Source organism: Chaetodon auriga, chromosome 20 (assembly GCF_051107435.1).
Source record: "Chaetodon auriga isolate fChaAug3 chromosome 20, fChaAug3.hap1, whole genome shotgun sequence".
NCBI classification, from domain to species: Eukaryota; Metazoa; Chordata; class Actinopteri; order Chaetodontiformes; family Chaetodontidae; genus Chaetodon; species Chaetodon auriga.
This window is the reverse complement of record NC_135093.1, coordinates 1487075-1511996: the sequence shown is the minus strand read 5'-3', so window position 1 is coordinate 1511996 and position 24922 is coordinate 1487075. Positions and strand designations below refer to the sequence as shown.

The window sequence follows — 24922 nt, the reverse complement described above, 5'->3', positions numbered from 1 at the left end:
ACAAACACTGGGAATAGGACACAGTGTCAAATAAAATGGGTCTTTCAGTCTTTTCTTTTTGGGACATGTGCAGTGGGAGGGGCCTCGGGGCGTGTCCGTCCAGCCGCTCCTGATGACCCGAAGCCCTCAGCAGGAGGGCACACGTGCCCGGCTCTTTGTCCACGATTAACGGTCACTCTCATATGACCGGCAGAGGTTTGAAATCTGCCTGATCCATCAGAGACAACCTGTTAACTGATGTTTAGGTCTTCAGCCAGTGAAGCATCGTCAGGCTGATGGTGATTCAGTGAATGAATTGACTGTCGTGCAGTGATAACAGTCACGAACAGACACATCAGTGATGAAACATTTCAGAGCTTTAATCAGAAGCAGTGAGCTGAGCAGTGCCTACACTGGGCTCAGGGTCGGATCTCACACTGGCACCGCACACAGCCACACAGCAGCGGTGCCATCGGCGCTAATCCGTCTGCAGTTCTTTCCACCACGTCAGAGTCACTGGGTACGCTGTTCTGAATATGATCAGTTTGTAATCCTCTGCATAACCCAGGTCAAAGAATAACTGAGGCCGGAGCTGCCCACTGGCACCTGTGTAATCAGGACTTAAAGTGCATCACCGGACTCCTGCTGACTCAGTCAGGTAGCTCAGGGTCACCGTCGCCTCGGGAAGTGGATCTGAGACGAAGAGGCTCCGGAGCAGCTGACTGACAGACGTCACTCTGACAAGTGAACATGTTCTGCTTCTGTTCTGACATGATCCATCAGGTCATCACGTCCAGGCCGCCTCCTCCGTTCATGAAAGACTCGTTTAGATGGTTTGAAAATTAGATTTTTAAGAATTCACGTGAGAATTTACACCGAGTCAATAGTTTTCATATATTACTGATGTTAGTGCAAAGCGTCGTCTCTTAAAGGCAGCCGCTTCTCATACTTCAATAAATCAATAAAGTCTCATCTTCTTGAATATACTGACAGATGGTATTTTTATTCAGGCGCTCTGTCTGAAAACCAATCCTGTATTTTACTGTCTGTTTTCTGTCATGAACACAGCGTGAAAACACTTCAGTAATAAATCCACACGAGGATGAAATGAAGAGGATCAGCCCAAACACTTCACCCTCACGAGAGCAGGTACAGCCTCACGTCGCTCTGGCACCCCCTGGTGGTCCTTCCTGGTCCTGAAGGAAAACAGCTCTCACCACAGTTTGTTCAAGTCAACCTTTATTTAACAAATACACCTTAAAAATAGATAAACAATTAAATAATATACTGTTAATACTTCGGTTCAAACTTCAAACTGATAAATAAAACAAATGTGCAAATGTGCTTCAAGACTAAAGGAGCATGACAATAAATCAATGAATTATACAGATTACTGAATCAGACGGTAAAAACATGAATAAATGGATTTTCTAATGAGCAACAAAGATGTTAACTGGCATGTTGAGTTTCTTATAATGACAATGGCAACATGTGCAATCACATACTAAACCCACCACTTCAAACTCCTCACAGACCGAAGCTCAGACTAACCTGACAGCGGTTCTTGAAGTGTAACAGGTGGGTTTGTTGGCGAAACTTAAAGAACAAATCCAGTTTCAAGTAACTTCGGTCTGATTTCTCTCACATTTGGCATCATTCCTGTCAGTAAGGTTCACTCTGTACTCACTGCTGAGCTTTGGAAACACCAGAGAGAAGTCTAACATCAGCACACAGGAAGTGGTCAGACAGGTACATGTACAGGTTTTCCTGAACAATGACCGAATATTTCCAACATCTCAGGTGTGCTCACCTCCAAATGAAGTCTGACTGGAATCATCCTTCAGCTGTTTGATCATCAGTTACAGCTGAATGTTCTGTCAGGCAGGACAGGTGGCTCCTAAAGTCAACGGCTTCCTTTACTTTACCTGCTGACCTGGAAACTGGTGTCAGTTTCAGATGTGAACTGTGGGATCCACAGGGGGAGGAGGTGAAAAGGTGGAGGTAAAGCTAGTGACTGGAGTGTGTTATAAAGTGCTTACGGTCAGTCAGTGAAAGGTTCTTACATGAGAACAACTGTTCTGAGGCCTCGGGCAGTAAATACATCAGTCATGTCTTTTTTAAGAGCCTGAGCTCCATCTTTAAGAAGGTTTTAAGGTTCTCGTCGAGGACGTTCTCCTCAATAGCAGCGAGCGCCCTGTCGCCTCCGTCGTGGTAGTACTCCAGCAGCTGCTCTGCGTGTTCGATCCACACACAGTTATGGCAGCCGCTCATGCAGCAGTGGGTGGGAGCAGGTGGTGGACCCTGGTCAGGAGACCAGGCAGAGCTGGGTTCTGGTTCAGGGCACTTATAGGAGTCAGTGAGCGTGGAGGCAGCGGGTGAGTCTGGTCCCGTTGACAGGCAGCGAATGGTCGCGCTGCGTGGGCCTCTCGTCCACGACTGCAGAGGATAGCGATAGAGCCGATGTCTCCGGTGTAGGAGGGAGAGGACGCACAGCTGAAATCAGACGAGTAACGTGTTAAATGACCAATGAGAATAAAACTGGAAACACCTCCCTTCTTTCTTTCCATGTTCTCCTGTTCGAACCCTCGTTCCCAAAATCTTTAGGGATTTTCTCTGTTGATGACTTTTCCACTGCAGCTTGTTCTTTGTCAATAAAGCTTGAATCTTGAATTTAAAGGTAACAAGACACTGGGCTCAACTGTGCAAAGCGACTGATGCAGAGACAGTTTGATGACGTCACTGGACTAATCTGGACTCGTGCTTTATGGAAAGTAGATTATTGTGATTATGGAAAGGAGTCTGACTTATCAAAGCAGGAAAACCACAGCAGTCAATAGTCTGGCCCTGTTCCTTTTATGTGTGCCAATGTCATAAACCAGCGGCAACACAAGGGACCACCTGAATGGAACGCAGCCATTACTGTTGGAAGCACCAGAAGAAGTGTGCGCTGCTGGAGGTCTGCTGTCAGTGCGCACAGCTCCATCCGTCAGTGCCTACTGGGGATAACAGTCATGTCATTGTCTGCTCCTCTATCATAACTAAGTGTTTAAGTTTCACCGTGATGATCGCTGCTAAGTCTGCCTCTGAACCTGAAGCATACTGAGGCCAGAAATAACAGAGTTTAACCTGAATGTCATCCGTCGAGCTGTAAACATCCGGTTACATCAGTTAACGGGAATTCTACAATTTCAGAGCTTTGGCTAAACTCTCCAAACCTTCCGAGGCTTACGACGTGTACCGTTGCTTTGCCGTATAAACTAAACATACTGAATACTTTCCTCTGTTAATATAGTCGAAACAACCCGGAGTATTTTCTGTAGATATAAAGGTTGGGTCAAAGTCACGCTTGGAAATAACGTACACTCGTTTGGTAACGTTAGCTTCTCTACCGTTAGCTCCGTTAGCTTAGCCACCGACCTTCTGTAGCGACACTGACGACCTCAGCCCGTTGACACACGCGCCCAGCATGGTCGGACAAAGTCTGGAGTTTGTTTAAGAGTCAGAATAATTCATTTTCTCTGAACTGTAGATTTCATACAGCTGCTCCGTCCTGAGCAGCCGAAGCTTTATCCGTCTTGCAAGCTAATTGCGTCACTTCACATTTTCCCGAACTACGACCTTTGTGTGTGCTTGTAAACAAAAACGTTGATTGGTCCACAGACAAGAATGTGACCAATCAAATAGCGTTGCTCTAAATTTAAACCAATGGAAAGCGTAGAATAGCTTCTGGGCGGCTCCCAAAAGGTGAACTGCAGTTCCGATCTTTGTCCAGCAGATGTCGGTATTTCATCTGTATATATGGCCCGATGTGAAGCTGCAGTGGAGGCGCTGTGATCTTTCAGTGAAGCTCATTCAAATATCGCATCAAGCTGTAAATTAAATTTTCCAATGAAAAGAAAACGACAAAATATCTTTGTGAATATCATAATACACACGATCTAAGGTTTTGTTAGGAGTCATTAGAAGTCACGATAGGTTAGATTCATGTTGTCATTCACCACTGAAGAGTTAACTAAACTGTTTGCAGCTGGACGACTTTTGCCTTATCTATTGGTGAAGCCGTGACTAAGGTCGAGATCACTTAGACCTGATAAAATCCAACACGTGCAACTTGACTTTAACTTGAACTCCTACTTAATCCTATCCAAGCCGAAAGATTAAGAAGGATGCTATAAAATTCTTTTACAACAAGTGAACTCTGTCCTGCAGCATCCAATCATGCTGCACAAGCAACAGGCCACGGTTGGTTTGGGAGTGCAGGGCAGCAGACAGATGATCGGATGATCACATTTCAATGAGAAGACTCGGTGGTCAAAACGCTCAGTGCTGAAATGACAGATGACTGTACAGTCACTGTGACGCAGGAAGAATGTACCAAAAACACCTGCTTTCAGATGTTGTGAAGTTTATTCGAATGTGTTTTAATTCGTACACATATTTCCTCTGTTTAAACATTTTAAATGGCTTTACGTCTGAAGGGTGCATGGTGACTTGTTGTGGAGTTTAGAACTTGGTCTTGACTTAGGACTCGCTGGTCTTGACTCGCCAACACTTGAGACTTACCTGTGAATTGCTCAACAATGACTCGTTCCCACCTTTACTAGAGAAAACATGTTTTACACACACCTGAACTGAAGCTGGAGTCATATCTGTAGCAGGTTACATAACGTAAGCAGGAACCATCGTTGAGGGTTGAACATATTTCCTTCTCAAGGCACCTTCACTGACCCAGAGTTTGAGACCGCCTGCAGTGAAAGAACATTACAACCACAGTAAAGCAGATTTGGTTGGTGAACCGGCTCCTTCATGCTCATGAGTGAGAGTTAACCCTCTTTTGATGTAGTCTTTCTTTGTGTGGCCAGTTTCTTAACTATTTGACCCGTTCACTGATGCGTGAGGAGGTGTGTGTGTGTGTGTGTGTGTGTGTGTGTGTGGAGCAGGAGGAGTGTGAGCCTTCGGTCCCCACAGACCTCAGTGTTTGCCATCCACATCCATGGTAACGTGGTGTGGAAACACAGCAGCTGCTGGGCCTGGCTTCAGATACCAGGTGCGTGGTGGGCCGTGTTATCGCACAATGTGACTTTATTCCAAAGAGAAGTTCTCCCTCATCTGAACTCAGACCTTTATTCACACACATAAAGACAACCACACTTAAAAGGCTGCTGACATTACTCTCAAAGAGGACGTGGATCAAATAAGGCCATTGAGGGTAGCTGTGTACACAGACAGTAGAATGGACACATTCATGAGTTTTAATAGCCGCAGTGATTCAGTGCGACTCTTCTATGTTGACTTTATGGTTAGCATGATAGCCTCCATTCCACAGAGGTTTTTGTTATCAGGCCATCTTGATGGTTCGTATTTCACCCTCAATGCAAGGACACAATAGATTGGACTTTACATGATATGGATGTAATAAAGCTTTATGAGCACACCAGACATCTCAGGCTTCGTTTGACCAGCCGATGTTGTAACAGTGATATCGTCAGATCAACTGATCGACCAATGTGCATTCATTGACAGAAAAATAAGGATCGGTGCAGTTTTAAGGAGGAATACATTTTACATACTTTAATTTAAACCTGCAGTAACAGATTACTTTTGGCCACTTGGGGGCAGCACAACAAGCTGTAAACAACACTGACACTTTATAATGTTGTCCAGCATTCATTCATGTCCACCTGATGAATGAACAACAGCTCTGTTATGGTCTCCACCAACTCCAGAGAAAATATATACTTCACCAGCTGTTTCTAACTCTTTCTGCTGTTTGGTGTTGGGGGGTGTGAAGTGGGTTTCCCCTTAAAAACAGCTGCCTGCTGCTGGAAATCAGGTTGATGGAAGGTGAAACAATAAAACTGCAGCCAGAAAACGAAAACTAAAATGAGCTCAAAGATGCTAAAATGCGGCTAACAGCTTTCACATTACATGTTGTCATTTGATCCATTGTTATAATGAAAATAAATGAAATGCAATAAAGATATTGATTAGACATGGACTGACACACAATCACAGACAATAACAGGATATAAAATGTTCATTTTTTTCGTCCACGATGTGATATATAGGTCACGGTTAAGACGCTTGAGCAGCGTTTGGTATCAGTGTCTGTGGGTCAGCTCACAGAATCTCTTCAGTATGTCAGGTATGTTAGCTCTGAGGAGGCTGAGGGGTCCGTTTTCTCCAAGACTGCCACTGGACCCTCCTCACGAACAGCCCCCTCAGAGCCCCGCGGCTGGATCGGGTTTCTCTCAACACCTTTTCCCCTGGAAATCCTGGAGCCCCGCTCTGCCCTGGGCAAGCATTTCCTGAGGGGCCCTTTGCTTTGAGGCAAAGACAGATTAAGTCAGGCACATGGCAAATACTTACCGAGAAGAAGCTCAAGGGAAGGAGGCTATTTTTGATAAAGTTATTCTGTGAATATTTCACATGTCCCTGTGGTTCCTGGAGAACAGGCCGAAGACTCCCATGAGTTCCAGGGGAATTCCTGGAGGCCTCGTAAAGATAAAACATCACTTCACTCAGTGGAAGTCAGCACAAACATCATATTGTATGTGAAAAGACGATCGTTTTGCTTATAGCTTCACTGTTTACAGTCATGCAACACGAATCCTTAAAGGTACATTTCCTTCTTTTTACTGCTCCAAACGAACTTTTGTTGTTGTTTTCACATTCAGCTCAGTTCAAAGTTAAATTTCGGCCAGCTCCACCAATCCAGACAGAAAAATCTCTGTTCAGAACATGGCGAGTGAAACAACCCTCTTGTGCCATCATCAGGTGAAAATTTCACTTTCTTGAACACTTTGGTTTATGACCAAACACCTGCAAAGCCGATGGCATCCCCTTCAGCCTCAGCTGGCGAACACGGTAAACACTGTCTCCCATCAGCGTATCAATACTCTGTCACTGTGAGCATGTTAGCATGCTGACGCTAACATTGCTCTTAACACCAGTGAGCCTGTGCACACCTCACAGAGCTGCTAGCATGGCGGTGCTGTTGGACTTTGGGGGAGTTATTGGCTCGATAGGAACCCCTCATAACTGAATTTAATGTAGAGATATTGTGAGGGTTCTTGGTATTAAAAAGCTCAGCATGTCACCACGACAATAAACAACACTCAGCATTGCTCTGCAGGCATCCTGCATGAGAGGGATTAGCTTCATCGCTGATAATCCTGGTAAAACCCTGCGTGCACAAAAGGCCTGGGAGTATTTCTCACAACTTGTTGCTCATTCTGACACCTCGCTGGCTGACTATACATGGGAAAGATTTTCCAGGAACGCAACCCAAGCAAAGATAAAATAAGAATTTCAGACATGCATGAATGTAAAACAGCAGCGGTATGTAGTCAGATCTGTAGTTTATGACCTCAGAGCAGCGACAAAGGTACGAGTTCTCCCTCCTGGAAGGCTCAGCGGAGTTATCTGGGCTCATGTAATGTTCCTCTGATACTGTGGTGGTGCCCATGAACAAGTATTTTCTAGCTGCAGCTGTGTCAACAGTCTGGGCAAACAACTTTCCTCAAGCCCTTCAAAACAGGAAAAACTGTTTCACTGCACCCACTTTACGGTGCTGAAACACTCCAACAATGGTGTCTCTGATCTGCCAGGATGAGCTCCCGACTGACAGCCTGTGTTTAAAAAGGTAGCAGCGAGGCGTTCTGGTGCTCAGGTGTCCTTCCTCAAGGTCCTCCTGCTGACTCACAGCACCAGCTTTGTCCCGAGCGTACAAAGACCACACTGTTCATTTCCCCACGAGGACGGCAGCCGTGCCGCCGCCTCAGAATGACAACTCATCGACACGCCTCAAATGGTAACTTGTCAGAATTGGCAGAAACGTGTTGGTGTATGAGTGAGGAGGCAGAAACGAGTGAAGTTCAGTAAGAAAACAAAAAGTCGAGACGAAGCTGACTTATTTTTGCTTAGAAGTCGACGTACATCCTCTGTGTTTGTTATCAAAAACAGGAAATTTCTGCAGCATTTGGCCTTTTTCACTTGTCACTTCAAAGTGAATGATGGCTGAATTCCATTTATCTCTCAGGGTCGTCTTATTGTGCGTGCTGGCTCATCGTTAACGTCACCTGTGCTTTGACAATGAAGCCAAACGTCTGCTGTGAAAAGGCCTCTTCCAGTGGGCGTGAATGTTTGGCACTGCTGTCATTCTATTGGTGCAATATCTGGGTGGGAGGGTGCTAAATATAGCTTGTTGTATCGCTTCACCTCCAACAGACAACATGCAGTTCACCAGCTGGGGCCTCGGTGTTGTTAGTCATTAGTCTGTGTGCTGCACACCTTCCTCAGCCCACAGCAGGATTTGAATCAGAGTAACACTTGAAGCATTAAGACCACCTGTTGGTGTGAGTTTGGGGTCACGTGATCGTTTGCATTCAGCACATTGACCCCATGACAGAGAGACTCTTGTGTCTTTAGTTCATGGATACAGTAAATCACAGTTATTTCTCTTATTGTACCACCGTTAATGCAAACTGTGACAAAGTGACTCACAAAGGCAATAAAAAGGCAGTAATATCTAATCCAGACCTGGATTAGGGCGAGTATTCACATGCTGAGTGCTGTGAAATCCAGCATGAGAGAGATGTAAAGACACTCAGTGTCTCAAGGTTCAAGAGTTCAGTGAAAGAGATGGGAGCTGAAACATGACGTCTTTTCTGTAGAAGTTAAAGATGTGTACATCCTCACAGAGACAGATCATTCGAGTCAGAAATGAGGAAACGTCCAGCAGCCATCAGCAAGCTGGACTGACGAGCTTCTGCTCGATGGTTGATAACGAACACGGTGTTGGAAAAACACCTTGTTTCAACGTTCGTAGGATTTACACGTCAATTTGAAGAGTGCAGCATTCAGCAGCCTCTGTTCTCCAGTCAGGAGTCACCACTGAAGGTTAATGTCTGTCTAATGATGAGAGGCTCAATGTGAAACTACAACAGCGGATGAGGAGCGCGTCCAGCAGAGCAGCGGTTCTCATCCTGTTCTGTGGAGGCCTGCAAACAGACGTTCTGAGAGGTCACGAGCCTCTGGTCCCATAACGCCGCGGCTCGGGGAAATTCTTTGCATATGATTTGACTCTGGAGGGTTGGTGATGCGGTGAGAATCAAGCTACTGGTCACTAACTGCACAGTTAATGTGTAACAGACTCCTGCCTCTGGGCTGGCTGCAGGTGGAGACTGATGAATTTAACATACATGTCATTTTGTTCTCGCTGTTTTGGAACCTTTTTGTTTTGGTTTTCATAATTAAAACAGTTATTTATTGTTTCATGTGTTCACTTTTCTGATTCTTTTCTTTATATTTGATTTATCTTGTATTTTCTGGTCTTATTGATGCTGTGATTTTAAATTGACATTTTTTATTGTTGTTTGTCTGTTTATGGACCCCAGGAAGACCAGTGACCACTTTATGGAAGCCAGTGGGAGTCAAAGTGAGGAAAGAATAATAATCGGCATATTATTTGCATATTTGCATGTCAAAGCCTGTGAAAGCAGGCTTTGTGACGGCTCTGTGCGGGTTTACCTCACCTCTGTGAAATCAACGGACTCAGGCTAAAGCGACCTCAGAGGACAAATGCAAGCTTGAAATGTGTTTTTGGGGACACTGTAGCTGCAGCACAGCACAGTGGAGGAGGTGCACATTAGCACATTTAGTTTGGATTTGAGGATTGAGGCTCTGCTGACTGCTCAGTGGATCCACTCTGTGTTTACTCTGTTCACTTCAGGTCAAGCTGCTGGTAAATAATTCTTCAGTTTGCTGGCGAGGTCGCCTGAAGGTCTGCGATGGTTGAGTAACTGCAGCTGAAGGGGGCTTGAATGCGAAGCGTGTTTCTGTCATGTAGGTAAAGGTGCACTGACCAATCGGTGGCCCCGGGCGTTAACACCTCAGTCAACGAGCACCTTCGCTGCTCAAACCTCCGCCTCCATTCAGAAGCTCTGTGTAGTAGCAGGATGGAGAGCTGTTCATGAACAACAGTTTACTTTCTGGATTCATGAAATAGTTTGAACATATTTGTGTCATAATGTGCATCATGAGCACGGCCAAAGAGATGCAGGAGCTGAGGCCCTTAAATGTGCACATCAGCCCTGATGTGAACTCATCGACGGCTGCAGTTGGTCGACCTGCAGCAGAGCTTCGTGCAGGCTTTGGATGGGGCTGGCTGGGGTGGAGGCGGGTGTTATTTTGGAGAGACAGAGGAGCTTTGACTCGGCCTGTTAAGTGCCAGAGCTCCGGGCTCATGTTTAGCTGCCAAAAGTGCTGTGCTGAGTTTATCAGTCAGTGGAGTAAACAAAAGCCAAAGTGTGGTCATGGAAAATAACCTGGGACATTTAAGAGCTTTGCTTCAGACACAGGACTGTGTGCACGGACACTTAGCTCTGAATGCATTGAAATGAGCACTGAGGAGCGTATCTGAGTGAATGATCTGACACTGACTTTCACACTGAGTAAACTGACTCTCTTTCTGTACGTTATGCAGCTTCTCGTCTTGTCGTTTTGTTCAGTTCACTGCTGTTCATTTCCAGGCTCCACCGCACCGTCCGTGCGTGTGTGTTACCAACTAATTGGACAAACCGCTCGGTGTCTCAGATACCGGCGCTATCAGCAGGATGCAGGCGCAGGCTTCTAGCACCAATTAGCTCCCAGCAAGACGTCTCACACTCCTGACACTGCTGTTCCAGGAAGCCGTCGTGCCCTCCACGTCCCCCTGGACGCACGACCTGGTCCTCCTTTAAACATATCAAACAGCGTGCTGAGGCTCTGAGGCTGACGGGACATAGAGACGTCACAGGCTTCAGGTTCTGTTACTGCACCATCAAATACTGACAAAGACAGTCTGAGACACGTTTTCACATTTCTCTACAGTAAACTGTCCTTGTGCTGCACGAAGTCCAGCTGACTAAAGCAATTATTTACAGTCTGCTGGCACACTGTCACAAACGCTTTGTGTGTTGAATGTGAAAGAGGTTTTGCACTGTAAAAACTATAATTATAATGCAACATTAAGCCATCAGTCAGTGGGCTCATTTAAGCAACCAGGCAAAGGGATAATTACACTTTATTACGATTTGGGTCTGATTTTTGTATTTTCATTTTCATTTTTAATCTACATTGTAAAAAATAAGATATACTTTAACAGCCTGCTCTGGTTCTGAATAAGAGCTCATTGTTCGTACCTGATGCTTCTCTCTGGTGCTGATATCCTCCCACTGGACATGAAAGGTGACACAAAGCCTGTGGTTGTATACTCCATTCATCCTCTCACATGTCTTATCTGACCAGCTGCAGTAGTTTTGCAGAGTTAACGCTGCTCCGCCCGTCGTGTTATTGTGAGACTCACTGATAAAAACACATGTGATAGCAGGTCCAGCTGAGCCTGAAATAGAGGTGGACTGTGGCCTTGGTTCACCTCCTCAGGAGCCTTGGAGGTTATCAGGCCACAGCAGTTGGATGGTTTATGAATCACAGCTCAGCCTCTTTACCAGAGCGTTACCACAGCAGCAAGCAGCCGCCTCAGTAACGACGCATGAAATACGAGCATCAGGAGGTGGAGTGGAGATCTGTGTGTGTGTGTGTGTGTGTGTGTGTGTGTGTGTGTGTGTGTGTGTGTGTGTGTCTTGCAGCAACTGATGCTCTAACTGCTACAATTATGCTATAAAAATGTCCCATAAGTGAGATAAATGAAATCCTCCATAAATCAAACAGCCTGATATTACAGTATTACTTCAAGGAGGGAGCTGTCGCCAGTGTGTGTGTGTGTGTGTGTGTGTGTGTGTGTGTGTGTGTGTGTGTGTGTGTGTGTGTCTGAGTCTGAGCTCCCTCCAGGTCTTTGTGGCACAGAGGAAGTGTTGTGTTTGAGGCTCCTGGATGTTTCCCATCATCCTCTCTGATCTAAAACTTAGTCTGAAACTCATTTAACACTTTATATTATATTTATATGATTCAATATTGTACTTTATGCCCTTTATTTTAAAGAAATATCCTCTACTATTTTAAGAGTTTTGGCTTAATTCAACAGTGTTTGACCTTTCATCATCAATCCATAAACCCACAGCTGCTGTTGACACAGTGGAGTCGACCTGCTTTCTGTCTGCGGCCCGACGGCTCCTGTATGTGAAACTCAGCCAGTCCGGCTGTGAGTTATGGGTCTGGACTGGAGGAGCTGGCATTTGGCGGTTTAACAGTTGAGATGGTGGACTCCACTGAGTAAAGTGAGACACACTGAATCGTCCTCAGGCAGAGCGGATGTTGGGTGTTTGAAGATGGCGTGCTGCAGTGTTTTCCTCTCACACAGAGGCTGAAGATGATTCAGCATTGCAGAGCACAAATGACAGAAACCATAATCAATTAGTCCGTCTCCTCTGATGACCTTGATGAGTTCAGCCGTCTGCTGTCAGTGAGGCTGGATCAATAAATCTGTTTGCACGAGTGGATGAACGTGGTTGTGCTGCTGTTATTCCTCTCACACAACAACAGACGTCCAACCGGTGGCCAAACAGCAGCAGCACGTCCTGCAAGCACACGTCATGGACGACACGTCGTGGAGGCTGACAGGATATGCAAAGGCTGCTCTTTCATTCAAATACATCAGAAGTTATTCATGTAAATGCGGTAAAAGAAACTACTTTTGTGCTTTTCAACAACCTCAGACTTCACCGTCTGCTCTGTGTCCTCAGTCTGTTTCTACTCGCCTTCAAATATTAGCCAGTATCATCGGCGCAGTGTATTTCCTGTCACACCCTCTGACTGCCTTCATCACCTCACATGAACAGAAACCTAATTATGAAGCACTCCATCCGTAACATCACAGCGGAATATTTATTTGCTGTATATTCAAAACAAATCACACAGCGGTCGTGATCTGGGCCACCAAACGAGTCGAATCGTTCAGATAAAGACATCATGAGGAGCTGAAGTGTCGCCGCCCTTCGTGAGTGATTCCAGCTGAGACGATCATTTGTGAGCACCAAGATGAAACGTCGGCCACGTCTAAAATCATTCACAACACGTTCAGTCCTGTTTTCTGTGTGTCTTTGCTTTGGACTGGCTGGTGCAGTGGTCGGCACCGTCCTCACAGGTTCAGAGTTTTATTATTTAGGTTAAGAGACTTTAAACTGTCCACAGGTGTGAACGTGAGCCTGAATCCTTGCAGCCGAGGCTCCAGCCCCCCTGAGACCCTCATGGGTGGATGGTTTGGACTGTCGGCCCGACAAAACAAGCAGTCTTTGGTTCAGAGAGGCCACAACTCTGAGATTTACTAAATTAATCCTTAACAGATTAAATTCACAGATTAATCATTGATGAAACATGCAGCACTGAGCCAATGCATAATGTAGTAACCTCAGGGGCCATTTGCTTTTGCAATGCATTGTGGGATAATCTGAGTGCCATAGGTAGGGTTCATTGATCGGACACTATGACTGGTGAATGATTTCAGACGGCCTTTATTTTGGTGAACTACACCTTCATGAGGCTTTGACGGCGCTTCTGTGGCTGAGAGTCATGTTGTTATCAAAGGCCAACAAAAGTCTTCATCTTTGTTAAAATCACAAAGTTCTCAAGCAGCAGACACACGATGATCTTTTCTGAGGAATTACACTCAACAACAGTGAAACAAGCTAATCACAGGCAGGATTTCACCTTCGCTTCTCATGATGGTCTGATTGGTAGAAATTAGCTGAAATGATCCGATAGCACACAGGAGTGCTATAAATAGTCTTAAATACACATATTTATACAACGCTTCCAAGCAGTGTAGAGCCATTAACACACTAATAACATATTTACATTAATTCAACACCCGTAGCTCAATTTCAAAGTGAACTTTGTGGTTATTAAAAATATTCACAATCCAGGCACAAAAATACAGAATGACTGCTTTAATCAAACATCCTGTTCAGTCGTCTTCGTACGTCAGCTTCTGTCTTCCTGCATTTTGTTCAAAGAACCGTGTTTGAACCACAAACCGGAGTCACATTCCTCGCATGTTTACACCTGCTTGGCCTATAAAGCTGCTTATGATATTTGTTTTAATATAAGTGCGTGTGGTCCTGATGGCGCTTCTGTCTCCCAGCCTGTGTTGCCTTCATGCCAGACTGAGTAAGGAATGTTCCACTGGTGCACGGCTGCTGCTGCTGCTGCTGCAGGGACAGTCAGGAGGCTTGTTTATGGTGCGCGTGGGGGGGAAGGGGTGCACTTTTACACGTGTGTGTGCACGTGAATATCGTTTTGGACCAAAGACACTCCCAGCATTTAGTTAAACTATTCTCGTCGGCCATTTTTGCGCCGTCAGCACCGTCACTCTTCATCTGTGTGACTGGTCCAGCAGACACAGGTCGCTCTCTGTGAATGGTGACCGTTGCAAAAAGTCTTTGTTCTGCAGCAAAGCCGTGGCTTCAGCCCCTCGCTTTGACTTCCAACTGAAGCTCTATGCTGTCTGATACCCAGTGGCACACGGGAGATCAGTCAAAAGAAGGTTTGGCTGTTTTCCATCGGCGGTGATGACCCAGCGTTCACCTCCACATGTCGGGGCTGAAGGTTCCTCTTAGAACCAGCTTAGAGAACCGCGGATGACAAACAGACAGTCAGCAAGTGCAAATGAAAAGACATGAACTGGTGTTGTTGTGACTGGGTGCTGGGAGCCAGAGTGTTCACCACTGGGCCGTCCTATGCAGACCATTCGCCTGCAGGAGAAGAGACACATGCACAGTTGTTGATGAAACAGCATCATGACAAACTGAAACAGCATCATCTGCCGTCAGACGGCTTGAAAGATGAAAGGTTTGCTTTATGCTGGATTATGCTGCATCAGTAGTCTGAGAAAAATCACTTGAGACTGCAGAACTAGAGGATAAAGACTGAGACTAAGGGGCCAATCAGGATAAGGCCAGAAAGAGGTAAATCACATCGAACACGACGCTGCTCACCAACGCATTTCTTGCATTTTAGTGAGAGGAAACATGTACAGAGTGCACTCAGCCCGGCCAGCATATCGAACAGACACAAGGCCTGCAGAGACGGAGCCCCACAAGGAGAGAAAACATCCAGACAAAGAGGTGATTCATAGTCAACCTGTGGAAGAAGTTGCTATGGATACAGCAGGAGCTGAGAGGTCGACATGCACGGCGGCGGGGGATAGAAAAGCATCTGGAGGAAAGCGAGTTGACAGGAAGAAACTGCGGAGTGAAGAAGAGGAGGAGTCAAGGTTTGTGTACGACCTGCGCCGCCCCCGTTAGTCTGCGTGAACATGGCGCTGCCGATGTCAGCCTGCGTCGACGGGGTGCTGCTGCCGCTGTGGAGCGCCGCGTTGGTGGAAGCTCTGGGAATGACCAAGTCGTAGGAGTCCGGGGGGTGCTGCACGAAGTCATAACACGGCCCATGAAGAACACATCCAAGAGAGGAAGGACGGGATGTGTCTGAGCCCTCAGAAAGATGCTCAGCGCCGCCCGTCTTAAATGACCTCTCTAAGCTTAATGATGACTTCACGGCAGTAAAACTTTATTTTTAGGTTCTTAAATGTTTCATGTCTTTGACCTCCTGTTCACCTGCAGGTTAACTGTCGGTGTTACGTCCCAGGAATCAGCCGACATGGTGACTATAAATTTTACTGGTATGTTATGTAAGTTTATGGGTTGTGCATCTGTGGCCCAGGAAGTTAGATTTTGATAGAGCACCACTCCTAAACTACACTTCACCACTGGATCTGTGATGGAGGTCAGAGTGTTAATCTGGTTGTCCAGTTACCCTCCAGATTTTGTCCCCTCAGTCCACATCTGGAGCGATGTGTTGACATCAGCTTTGAGCAGCAGATTTTCTATCTCCTTTTCAATCTTTGGTACATCTCATTTGTTAGTGCCTCAAAAACTGTCAAAGCTTCTTCATTTCAATAATAATTTGCCTACCACAGGATGTGTGTGTGAGTGTACCAGCTTTTATCTGCCTCCACACCATTTATTCCACGTTCAAGTCTGTGTTTCTGTAAACGGTGAAAGTTGGTCTGCACTCACGTTTCCCACTGCTTTGCTGATGAGAGCCAGCTCGGTGGGCTGGTAGACTGAACTGCGCAGCTGGCCGCTGTAGCCGCTGTATGGAGACACGGGCTTGGACACTGTAGAGGACAGACAGAGACGACAAATGTAATTATTCTGTGACCCAAAAAGCCCTCTGTGTGACATCTTTAGTGCTGTCATTCCCCAGCAAACCTCTTATATCACAGTCACTGAAGACACGCAGCAGAACAGGACCCCTGTTCTATCGGCCCTTTATCTCGTTTGTGCCTTCAGTGATGCTTCCTGTAGAAACACCCAGCAGGGATGGATGTGAGGGATGACTTTGTCACACTTAGCGTGACACAACAAATAATTTCCCCTGGATGAGACTGTTGCCACGCCTCAGCTCCCATGGAGACAATGCAAACACAAGGCGTGATGTGTCGGTGGGAATCGGGGGGGAGTGTTTGTGTGTGACACAGTGGTTAGGGATGAAGTTAGATACTAGACACTCATTAACAGGAGTGACTCAGCCTGCACGTCGCCTCTGAATACCTGACTGCAGCTCTGTGAAAGCTCTGTGTCCGGACGCTTGATAAAATGTTCCTGTTCTGACGACAATTATTGACTTTTTACTCACAGCTCACAATACCAGAGAATGAGTGAGCCATCTACAGAGGGAGTGAGCTGAGGAGTGACGATGATGAAGGACGAGTCTTTGTGCAATCAGATATTAGTGGAAATTTTCAATTAAGTAAAAGACAACAAGCAATGGTCGTGAAATGGACTGAACTGTTCAAAAGAAAATAAAGAAAAGAGAGAAGGAAGTTTTAGTTTGTGTAACGTCGGAAAAACAATCACATCTCAGGTTTTTTTCTTTCAGATTGGATGAGGAAGGAAGGCGAAGCTGGGAAAGAGAGGAAGGAAAAGAATAACTGTACAGGATGAGAGATAAAAACAAAGAAATTCATCTTTTATACTCAGACTCTTTAGATAATGTCTAAGAGTCATTTGGTAGTGACCAGAAAGACAAGAGCTCCTGTATGTGAAGATACAAGCTTTCACTGCAAAGCATCCGTATTTATCTGCAATGTGGCGTTTTGCCTTTGAAATGTGAAGAAAACTCATCCCAGGATGGAAATAAGTCAAATAAAACATCTACCTCGTTACTTTCCCTCCTCACCACAGCGACACGAGCTGACAGACTGACAGTGGAAAACACTCTGTAACCTCTGAGGACCACACAACACCATCTATCTCACCATCCACGATTCTCCACCACCAGGCCTGAGGATCAGCAGGGAGCGGAGACACGACCGACTGCAGGACTCAGCGTTCTGATCCTGGTGTTTTTTTCCTGCAGCATCACATCCTGTTCAGCTCAGGACTTAAACAGCAGCATATCAAATTCTGTGGCGTCATCACGCAGATGCGAAACGACCTTTTGAGGACATTTAGCGGGGTAATCGCTCTGTTCTGATGTTCCTGTGGGCTTGAAACTTTTACTCATCTCTCATCTCTACAAGGTCATTCTGTATCTTCTGTGATAAGTGTATTAAAATACAAACAGTCAGGACAGAGACAAAGGACAGAATGTACAATTCAGTCCTCTCAGATGTTCATCCAACGAACTGAGTCAAAACACATGATGCAAGACATTTTATGAACTTCCACTTTGACTGTGTGATGTGCAGTCCGGGAGGTTAGTGTGTGACTGATGCGTCACATGCAAAGTGATCAAACTCCCTTCTTGTTATAACCTCACAAAAAAGCTGAAGGCAAATATTGGATTTCTAGGGAACAGTGGGAGTGAAACGGCTTCCTGCCAAATGAAGACGTGGACATCTCAGTGCTGCAACTCGGTGTGTCTGAATTCAAAATCACTTTTAATTAAGAAGTTAAAATCAACCACAATAAATTCAGGCATGTATCAAAGCTGTCATCCTCTGCGGAGGAACACACCTTTCAGAGCCACATTTCTCATACAAAGGTGGAATAAACAGCATTTAATTTTTCATTTCTGTCCTCAGAGGAGCTCTGAGAGGTCGGCAGGGTACGTACCTTGGCTGGGCTCGTCCATAGAGAAAGCCTTATTCTCCATGAACATGTTCTGGGAGCTCTGGTCCTTCAGTATCGTCTCGTAGCCGACTCCTCGGTTCGGGTACAGGTCTTCCCCGAAGCCTTGCTGGATTTCATCATCGCTGGTCAAACAGCAGATTTCAGGAATGGTGTAGAGGATGAGGAACACCCAAGCATTCGCCACCAAGGCAATGGCCAGGGTGGGGTCATCCCATGAGGGTCCCCCGGTCCTCTCGTTCCCGTAGACGTACATGACGATCCACGCCACCCAAATGCCCACAGACAACAGGCTGGGCAGGAGGATACAGACGGCTTCCTTCTTCCATTGCTTGTGTTTCCCCCCCATGATGGCCAGACTCGCCACAACCACAGCCAGGATCAGGATCATCACGTAGATCAGCGCCATGACAAAGTCCTCGTTGGCGATGTTGCAAGGCGTAGCTGTGGCTCTGCTAATTTCGGCTGTGGCATTGAGGGGCCCTTGTGGGTGACGCACCACCGTGATGATCAGCCACTCTGTGTTGATGACCACCTCCACCAGCCACAGCCCCGCCGCCCCCAGACACAAGACCCAAGCCCGGGGCCCGCTGTTTCGCCTGGCGAGGATGTTCAGCCTCACACACTGCATCAGGAGGCAGGCGAAGCAGCCCCCAAACAGCACCCCGAAGAGGAACCTCCGCGAAGCACAGGTGGAGAAGTCCTTTCCCACGATGAAGGCGAAGGTCAGGCAGAAGAGGCCGGTGGTGCAGACCAGGAAGCAGGCGTGCAGAGCCACCGAGCTCTTGCGGTTCTTGTCCTGGGTGAAGGGAATGCTGGCCAGCAGCGAGATGAAAAGCACAAGGGAGAAGACGATGCCAGCCGCGGCGAAGGCCTCCAGCACGACGCCCCACACGGCACTCGTGTCACACAGGTTGTAATAGAGTGAGTCCACGTTTGAGCCGCAACCCTGAGGGGGGGTGAAGTTAGCAGCCATGACGACTGGGAGAGAGCTCGGTCTGGATGTTCTGGGATCCTGTTCTGTTCAGACAGAGGAGCAGGGAGAGTCTGAGGACAGTCAGCGTGGACAGATCTTAACAAAGACTCAACTACGTCACTAATGCCGGAAAATATAGTCTACACCCTATCAAGCAAATATTACACATGAATGAGTCACTAAACACACAGGCAGACATGGGATTCTAAAAAAAACTCTGTAATCATGTTTTAATGGAAATATGTCCCAACAACTGACATCACTGTTATTCAGAGTCTGAAAGAAGCAGAAAGGTTGATCCTTCAGCTCAGCGGCCTCCGAAATATCAGAGGAATGTCACGATCTAGAGTTTTTCCCAACTCTGACGTTAATCATTAACACGATCGGTCGATACTGTTTCTGTACACTGTAATTACACCTGAATCAGAGAGGTGAAAGCGTAGAACTGCAGCTCTAACATTCCCAGTGTAATTAATGCACATATCAAAGTTTTCTCTTAAATCCTAAAATCCGTCTGCTTGGTGAGTAAACACTCCACAGCCCCCGTCGGGTCTTTCTGCTGTGTCTGGATGGCTCTTTTTGTCCCTGTCAGGTCTAATTACACTGACCTGAGGACAGTCTCTGAGCCGAATCGATAGAAGTGCGGTGGCAGTTTTTCCAACTTCTGTGACTCAATCACGACAAGAATCTTTCAGGACAAAGAAATCAGCCTTTCATGTCTCTGCATGCTGCCAGATTTGCTTGGAGTTTTGTGATCATTTTTGGTCGCTGACGGTGGCTTTGTGACTGCTGTCAGCTCCTTAGTAAACAACCGAACGTCACTTTAGGGTGTGACCTCTAATCACACACACACACAGTCTTCAATGTGCTGCAGTCCCCTTTTTGAGATTTCAGGCCTAATCAACCAAAAACAGGTGAAGATCGGACAGAAGACTCTCAGCTCAAACTGACGACCAAACAAATCAGTTAAATAACAACACTCCTCATTTTGCAGTTGGAGTTCTGGAGCTTTTGATCACATCAGATGATCTTCATCAGGGGGAGTTTGCTGAATTGTTGTTGAAGCTTTTGAAGAAATGTGGATGAGAGCTGATTAAAATGCATCATTATCAGTGAATCTTACTCATCCATAGTTTTCTCATTTTCATTGAGTTAACGGAGGTTCAGTAGCTGCTGAAGAAGACACACAGGTACAGGAGCCACACCTGTGGGCGCCCCTGAGGATGATGATGCACTTAAAAACAAAAAGCCACATTTATTTCAATAAATAACAATCATGATGTTACGAATCTAGAATCTACATCTACACAGGCTGATTCCAGTCCTTTCAGCACCTGAACCACTGAAAAACTGTTTCACACACTTCCAGATATGCTGAGAGCCATAAATGACCATCATACATACAAAATGTTAAATGCCCAAATATCCCGGATAAGAATGAAATTCTTCTTCTGCTCCTTCAAAACCGACAACTAACAGTTTACTCATTTAAAGCAGGAATAAATCAGACGCACTTTCCTCTTGATGCACAGAAAAACATGTTCAAATCGTAAAACTCTGAACAGATAATGATAAAAGCTAAAGAGCCAGATCTTCATATAAATCACTCAGAGGCGTCTGATGCGTTCAAGTACCTTGACGTTGTCTGCAGACCTCTGTCACCTCTGAGCTGTTGCTGAGCTCTGAGACGCTTCTTCACCTGCTCCAAACGTCGGTAACGGCACAGCTGACGGTTAATCCACGAGAGCAGAGCGAGAAGTCACGAAAAAGTTTGATTTCTACGTTCAGATCTGAGAGAGAAGCTGACCGATCTGAGAACAGCGATGAGTAAAAGTTTAGGAACCTTAAAGCGCGACTTCAACGATCTGAATGCTGTGATGGTCTCTCTCTCTCTCTCTCTCTCTCTCTCTCTCTCTCTCTCTCTCTCTCACACACACACACACACACACACACACACACACACACACACACACTGCAGTTTTCTCACAGCATCTCATAAAATAATCCGCTGCTCTCACTCTCTGATCATTTTGCTGTGAGGACTTTTACTGGATTAATGTGTGTTTTTGTACTTCATGTGTGTATTTGTATGAAGATAAACACACACAGCAGCGATGAACCATCCGCCCTCTGACCGTGGAGTGTCAGCGGTGTGCAGTGACATCTGGTGGTGAGAAGAGTTCAATGCAGCAGCAGTTTAATGAGGTTCAGGGCTGCAGATACAACAGACACCCACAGTACATTTACACTGAGGGAGAAGTGACGCGTGATTCAGATCCAGCAGCACTACCACAGAATTGTACCTTTAGTAATCCTTTAACCAGGTTTCTTTGTTTCAAGACACCATTTTCTCCACAGCTGTCCAGTCTGAGAGACGTTTGAGGACCTGTAGGTGGCGCTCTGCCTATAAACCAATTTGACCTCCTCAAGCGAGATCAGAGATTTATGTTCAAGTGGAGATCTTAGAGATTCTGTTTGGATTTTGGGCAAATGTGTATAAAGCTGATGTAAAACATCCAGAATGTTTTGATGAAATATGAGTTTGAATATTTCTTTATAATAATAATCTAAAGGAGTTCATAGTTTTCGTGTGCGGTCCTAAACTATATGCTGGCTCCCCAAATTGGCCTCCTCTGTTCCAATGTGGTTTAAGAAGGGGTCCCAAATTTTTTTAAGAGGGTTTGTCCCTGAACCAGCCGGTCATGGCAAAGCCCTGTTTAAAGACAGCATTATGGAATTTTCCAAAAATCATGGCAGCCAACAAAAATTTTCAACAATTCTTTGATTTCTATGTTCTTTATTTTTCTTCGAGCGGAGGAATATGCAGCCTTGGCAGGCGGCGGGATTCAGTCTGTAGTTCCTGAAATAAAACGGCGTCCACAGTCATCGATGGTCAGTGTTGTTCTCTTGAAACTGGGCCGTAAGTTCAGACAGCACATGTGAAGGTTTAGCTGCGTTTGAGGCCTTGGTCAATGATTAAAGAGTCGACCCACAGACGCTCCTCCGGCTCCTCATATGTTCTTCCAGTTTACTCTCACTCACACTTGTTGCTCAAGAGCAGATTTTTCCTGCTTCATTTCCCTCAGCGAGGTCACTGCCGGATCCCCCCAGAGCAGACAGCTTCTTGTTTGGACTCTTTTCAGCTCCTCCATATGACCCTCGCTGATGGGAGCTCCAGCTTTTAGCTCAGTAATTAAGACCTCCACCTGACCTCCAACAGGTTTTTACTGGAGCTGAATTTCTCTCCTCCATCTGGCTTCTTGTGATTGTCTATTATCTGTTTCCAGATATAGATCAGCTGTCTGTCATCAGAGTCTGGCCCACACCACCATGTCTCATTCCTGAGCTCATCCCTCAATAAGTCATCTGTGGAGGTCTTTAAGGCAGTTTTCATACTGAGTGATTCACATTCTCCACAAACCAAAACCCCAGAGAGACATGAGACAAGAACAATCTGAGCTGAGCCTTCAGTCTTAGACTCAGACTTTACTTTATTGATCCCAGTTCGGGATAACTCATCACTGTCTGGCCTTCCTCTTACATACTCTGCGTTATATGTACAATTCAATATGATAAATGTACATGAAATCATAACTGTGAGCCAGGCAGGTCCAGCTTTGCGATAATATGAGAAATCTGAAAACAACAACAGCACTGACTGATTCTGTCAGCGATCACACGTATAAAAGGAAGTGCACCAACATGGTGTTAAACATTCATTTCCTCTCCATAGAAAACTGTTGTCAGTGCTTACAGACAGGATCATTCTGCATTACAACGCTGCTTGTGCCAAAAGAGAACTAAGAAATAATGTAAACCTGAACATGAAGCCACTTTAACAAGAACAGGCCAGCATGCAGGAGAACAGGCGTTTCAGCATTTCTCATATTCAAATTCACTAAATTCACTAAAGCAGTGAAACAAAATGTTTTCTGACTGTACACGAAGGCGAAGGATCCATGTCAGGTTGTTCAATGTTTAAGTCAAACAAGTTAAAAAGACATCTTAAAGGGCCGTACTTGTTGTTCCAGCATTCTGGATACAGTGTTTGCTGCAGACTCCAGCGTCATAGAAAACAACTGAAATATATATATGAATATATCTCAGGTATCTTTATTTGGAGACATTTCTTGATATTGAAGCCATTTACTATATTTATCACTTCAAATTGTATGTATTATCCCTATTAGCACTAAAATATTTGATTTGAGGTGATCGAAAATGTAACACTGAAGTTTCTTATCAGCATGTTCAGAATTTCATTTGCTATTTAAAACGTCAGTCATCTACAAGTCAGTTGTGATTGGAAGAAGAGAAGGAGGCCCTTCTGTTCAACTTACTGTTATTGGCTATGAACGCTCCTTTGGCCCATGGGCGGGCTGTTGGAATGCTAAGGCATGCTTGACGTCACATGGTATATTCTGACTTAAAACATCTTCTCACATGCCTGAATGAATGACCTGCTTTCTCAGAATAATCAGCAGAAATATTCAGTGAATAGCTTTAAATATTTTCTATTTTCTCTTAATTGAAAATATATATAGTTCCTGTGAAAGCTATAATTTTTCACTTCTTTGACTTTCACTTCTCCATTGTTTCCGGGTAGCAGCAGAAATCTCAGTGATCACCTGGGCAACAGGTCGACACACCTGAATGACAGGTTCATCAGCACATCGTTCCAATCACCAGCATGACCACCCCATCTCCTGCCGTGGTGGCATGGTGGCAACCGGGTTGTGTCCTCCACCATGCCTTCGGTGCCTCGAGGAAAAAAAGGGCCTTTCTGTGTGGAGTTTGCATGTTCTCCCCGTGTTCACCTGGGGTATCCTCCGTAAAACATACCCCCACTAAAAACATGCAAGAAGATCACCACCTGACCAATGGTGACAAAATGGAATTGGGTCCCCGGGCGCCGCTTGGATGGCAGCCCACCGCTCCTGGTCTGCCGTGGAGGAAGGACGACCAGGATGGGAGAAATGCGGAAGACAAATTTCACCTTCGTGTCCAGCATGTGCATGTTGTGTGCTAATAAAGGGGAATGTCTCCCCCTGATTCTTCTTCTTCTTCTTCTAAAAATGTCTTCTACTAATTTGAATGCTGCCTGGATTATGATTTTTATCAACATGATGACAGAACATTTTAATGTATCTGCGAAGGCCCAAAATGTTCAGACTGGATTCATCTACAAAACGTTCACTGTAAACGAATATGACCTGTTTTCCATATCATACCTACTCATCTAATAAAGCTCGATTAACATTTTGTTTTTTAACTAAAACTACCTGGTTAAGGTAACATAAAAGTTGACTTCGTGGTTAAAAGAAATCAACGCTGACTGGATGTGAACATCCATCTGTCCTACGGTGTGAGCGGAGCTGAAAAGATTAACAGTAACATACAGTTTCTGCCCAGTTTTAAGAATTTCACCTGCTTCCTGCTCTCTAATGTAATTCTAAACTGCCCGAACATCAAACAAGCAATGCAGTCATGTTGTTGGAGATTCACATGAAATGTCTTTAAATATGGACATTAGAGCCGATGACTGATGTTTTCTGGGAAGACAACTTCCAGGATGTGTTTAAGTGCTTCGTTGAACTGTCCATAAAGTCCGTTTCCTTTGTTTGAACGACTGCATCTGATAGGACGCTCCTGTCGCTGTGCAGCTTTGTCCTTTCGTTCGATGCTTTCTGGCACCTGGCAGGGCTGAATAGGAGCAGAGTCGGGGGACATAACCAGGTGTTTGAACAGGCGTGAAGGACAGGTGGCAGGCAGACACGGGACGTGCGGCTTGTGGGGTTTACCTGCTCTTTAATGCCCCCCCCTCCTCCCCGACAGCTCTGTGGATGTGTGAAGGCTCCGGCACAGCTCCTTTAAACTTTAATCAAAGCCTGCTCTG

General features: G+C 45.6%; 2 protein-coding genes across 3 annotated transcripts; both read right to left on the bottom strand.

Annotated features, from left to right (window-relative positions):
• Positions 1 to 1203: 1203 nt before the first annotated feature.
• On the bottom strand, positions 1204 to 3587 carry oxld1 (oxidoreductase-like domain containing 1). Its single transcript, XM_076759265.1, has 2 exons — positions 3397 to 3587; positions 1204 to 2472 (listed from the first exon to the last, which is right to left on the bottom strand). Exons 1-2 carry the CDS (start codon positions 3445 to 3447, stop codon positions 2086 to 2088), a joined length of 438 nt encoding a protein of 145 aa, XP_076615380.1. The 5' UTR covers positions 3448 to 3587; the 3' UTR covers positions 1204 to 2085.
• A 9268-nt stretch (positions 3588 to 12855) lies between these two features.
• On the bottom strand, positions 12856 to 20836 carry gprc5c (G protein-coupled receptor, class C, group 5, member C). Of its 2 annotated transcripts, XM_076760139.1 has the most exons (5): positions 20661 to 20836; positions 18036 to 19070; positions 15993 to 16093; positions 15204 to 15339; positions 12856 to 14669 (listed from the first exon to the last, which is right to left on the bottom strand). In XM_076760139.1, the coding sequence occupies exons 2-5, from the start codon at positions 19024 to 19026 to the stop codon at positions 14653 to 14655; spliced, it is 1245 nt and encodes a 414-aa protein (XP_076616254.1). In that variant the 5' UTR covers positions 19027 to 19070; positions 20661 to 20836; the 3' UTR covers positions 12856 to 14652. The 2 variants fall into 2 exon arrangements, with proteins under 2 accessions (XP_076616254.1, XP_076616255.1); XM_076760140.1 differs by lacking the exon at positions 15204 to 15339.
• Between the last annotated feature and the right edge of the window lie 4086 nt (positions 20837 to 24922).

Bases quoted from the DNA above. Each gene is read 5' to 3' on its own strand.
- oxld1 (XM_076759265.1), bottom strand. From the start codon at position 3,447: ATGCTGGGCGCGTGTGTCAACGGGCTGAGGTCGTCAGTGTCGCTACAG. The intron at 2,473-3,396 runs GTCGGTGGCTAA...GTCTGATTTCAG, and splicing joins CGTCAGTGTCGCTACAGAAG to CTGTGCGTCCTCTCCCTCCT.
- gprc5c (XM_076760139.1), bottom strand. From the start codon at position 19,026: ATGGCTGCTAACTTCACCCCCCCTCAGGGTTGCGGCTCAAACGTGGAC. The intron at 16,094-18,035 runs GTACGTACCCTG...TGTCCTCTACAG, and splicing joins TATGGACGAGCCCAGCCAAG to TGTCCAAGCCCGTGTCTCCA. The intron at 15,340-15,992 runs GTGAGTGCAGAC...GACTTCGTGCAG, and splicing joins TCAGCAAAGCAGTGGGAAAC to CACCCCCCGGACTCCTACGA.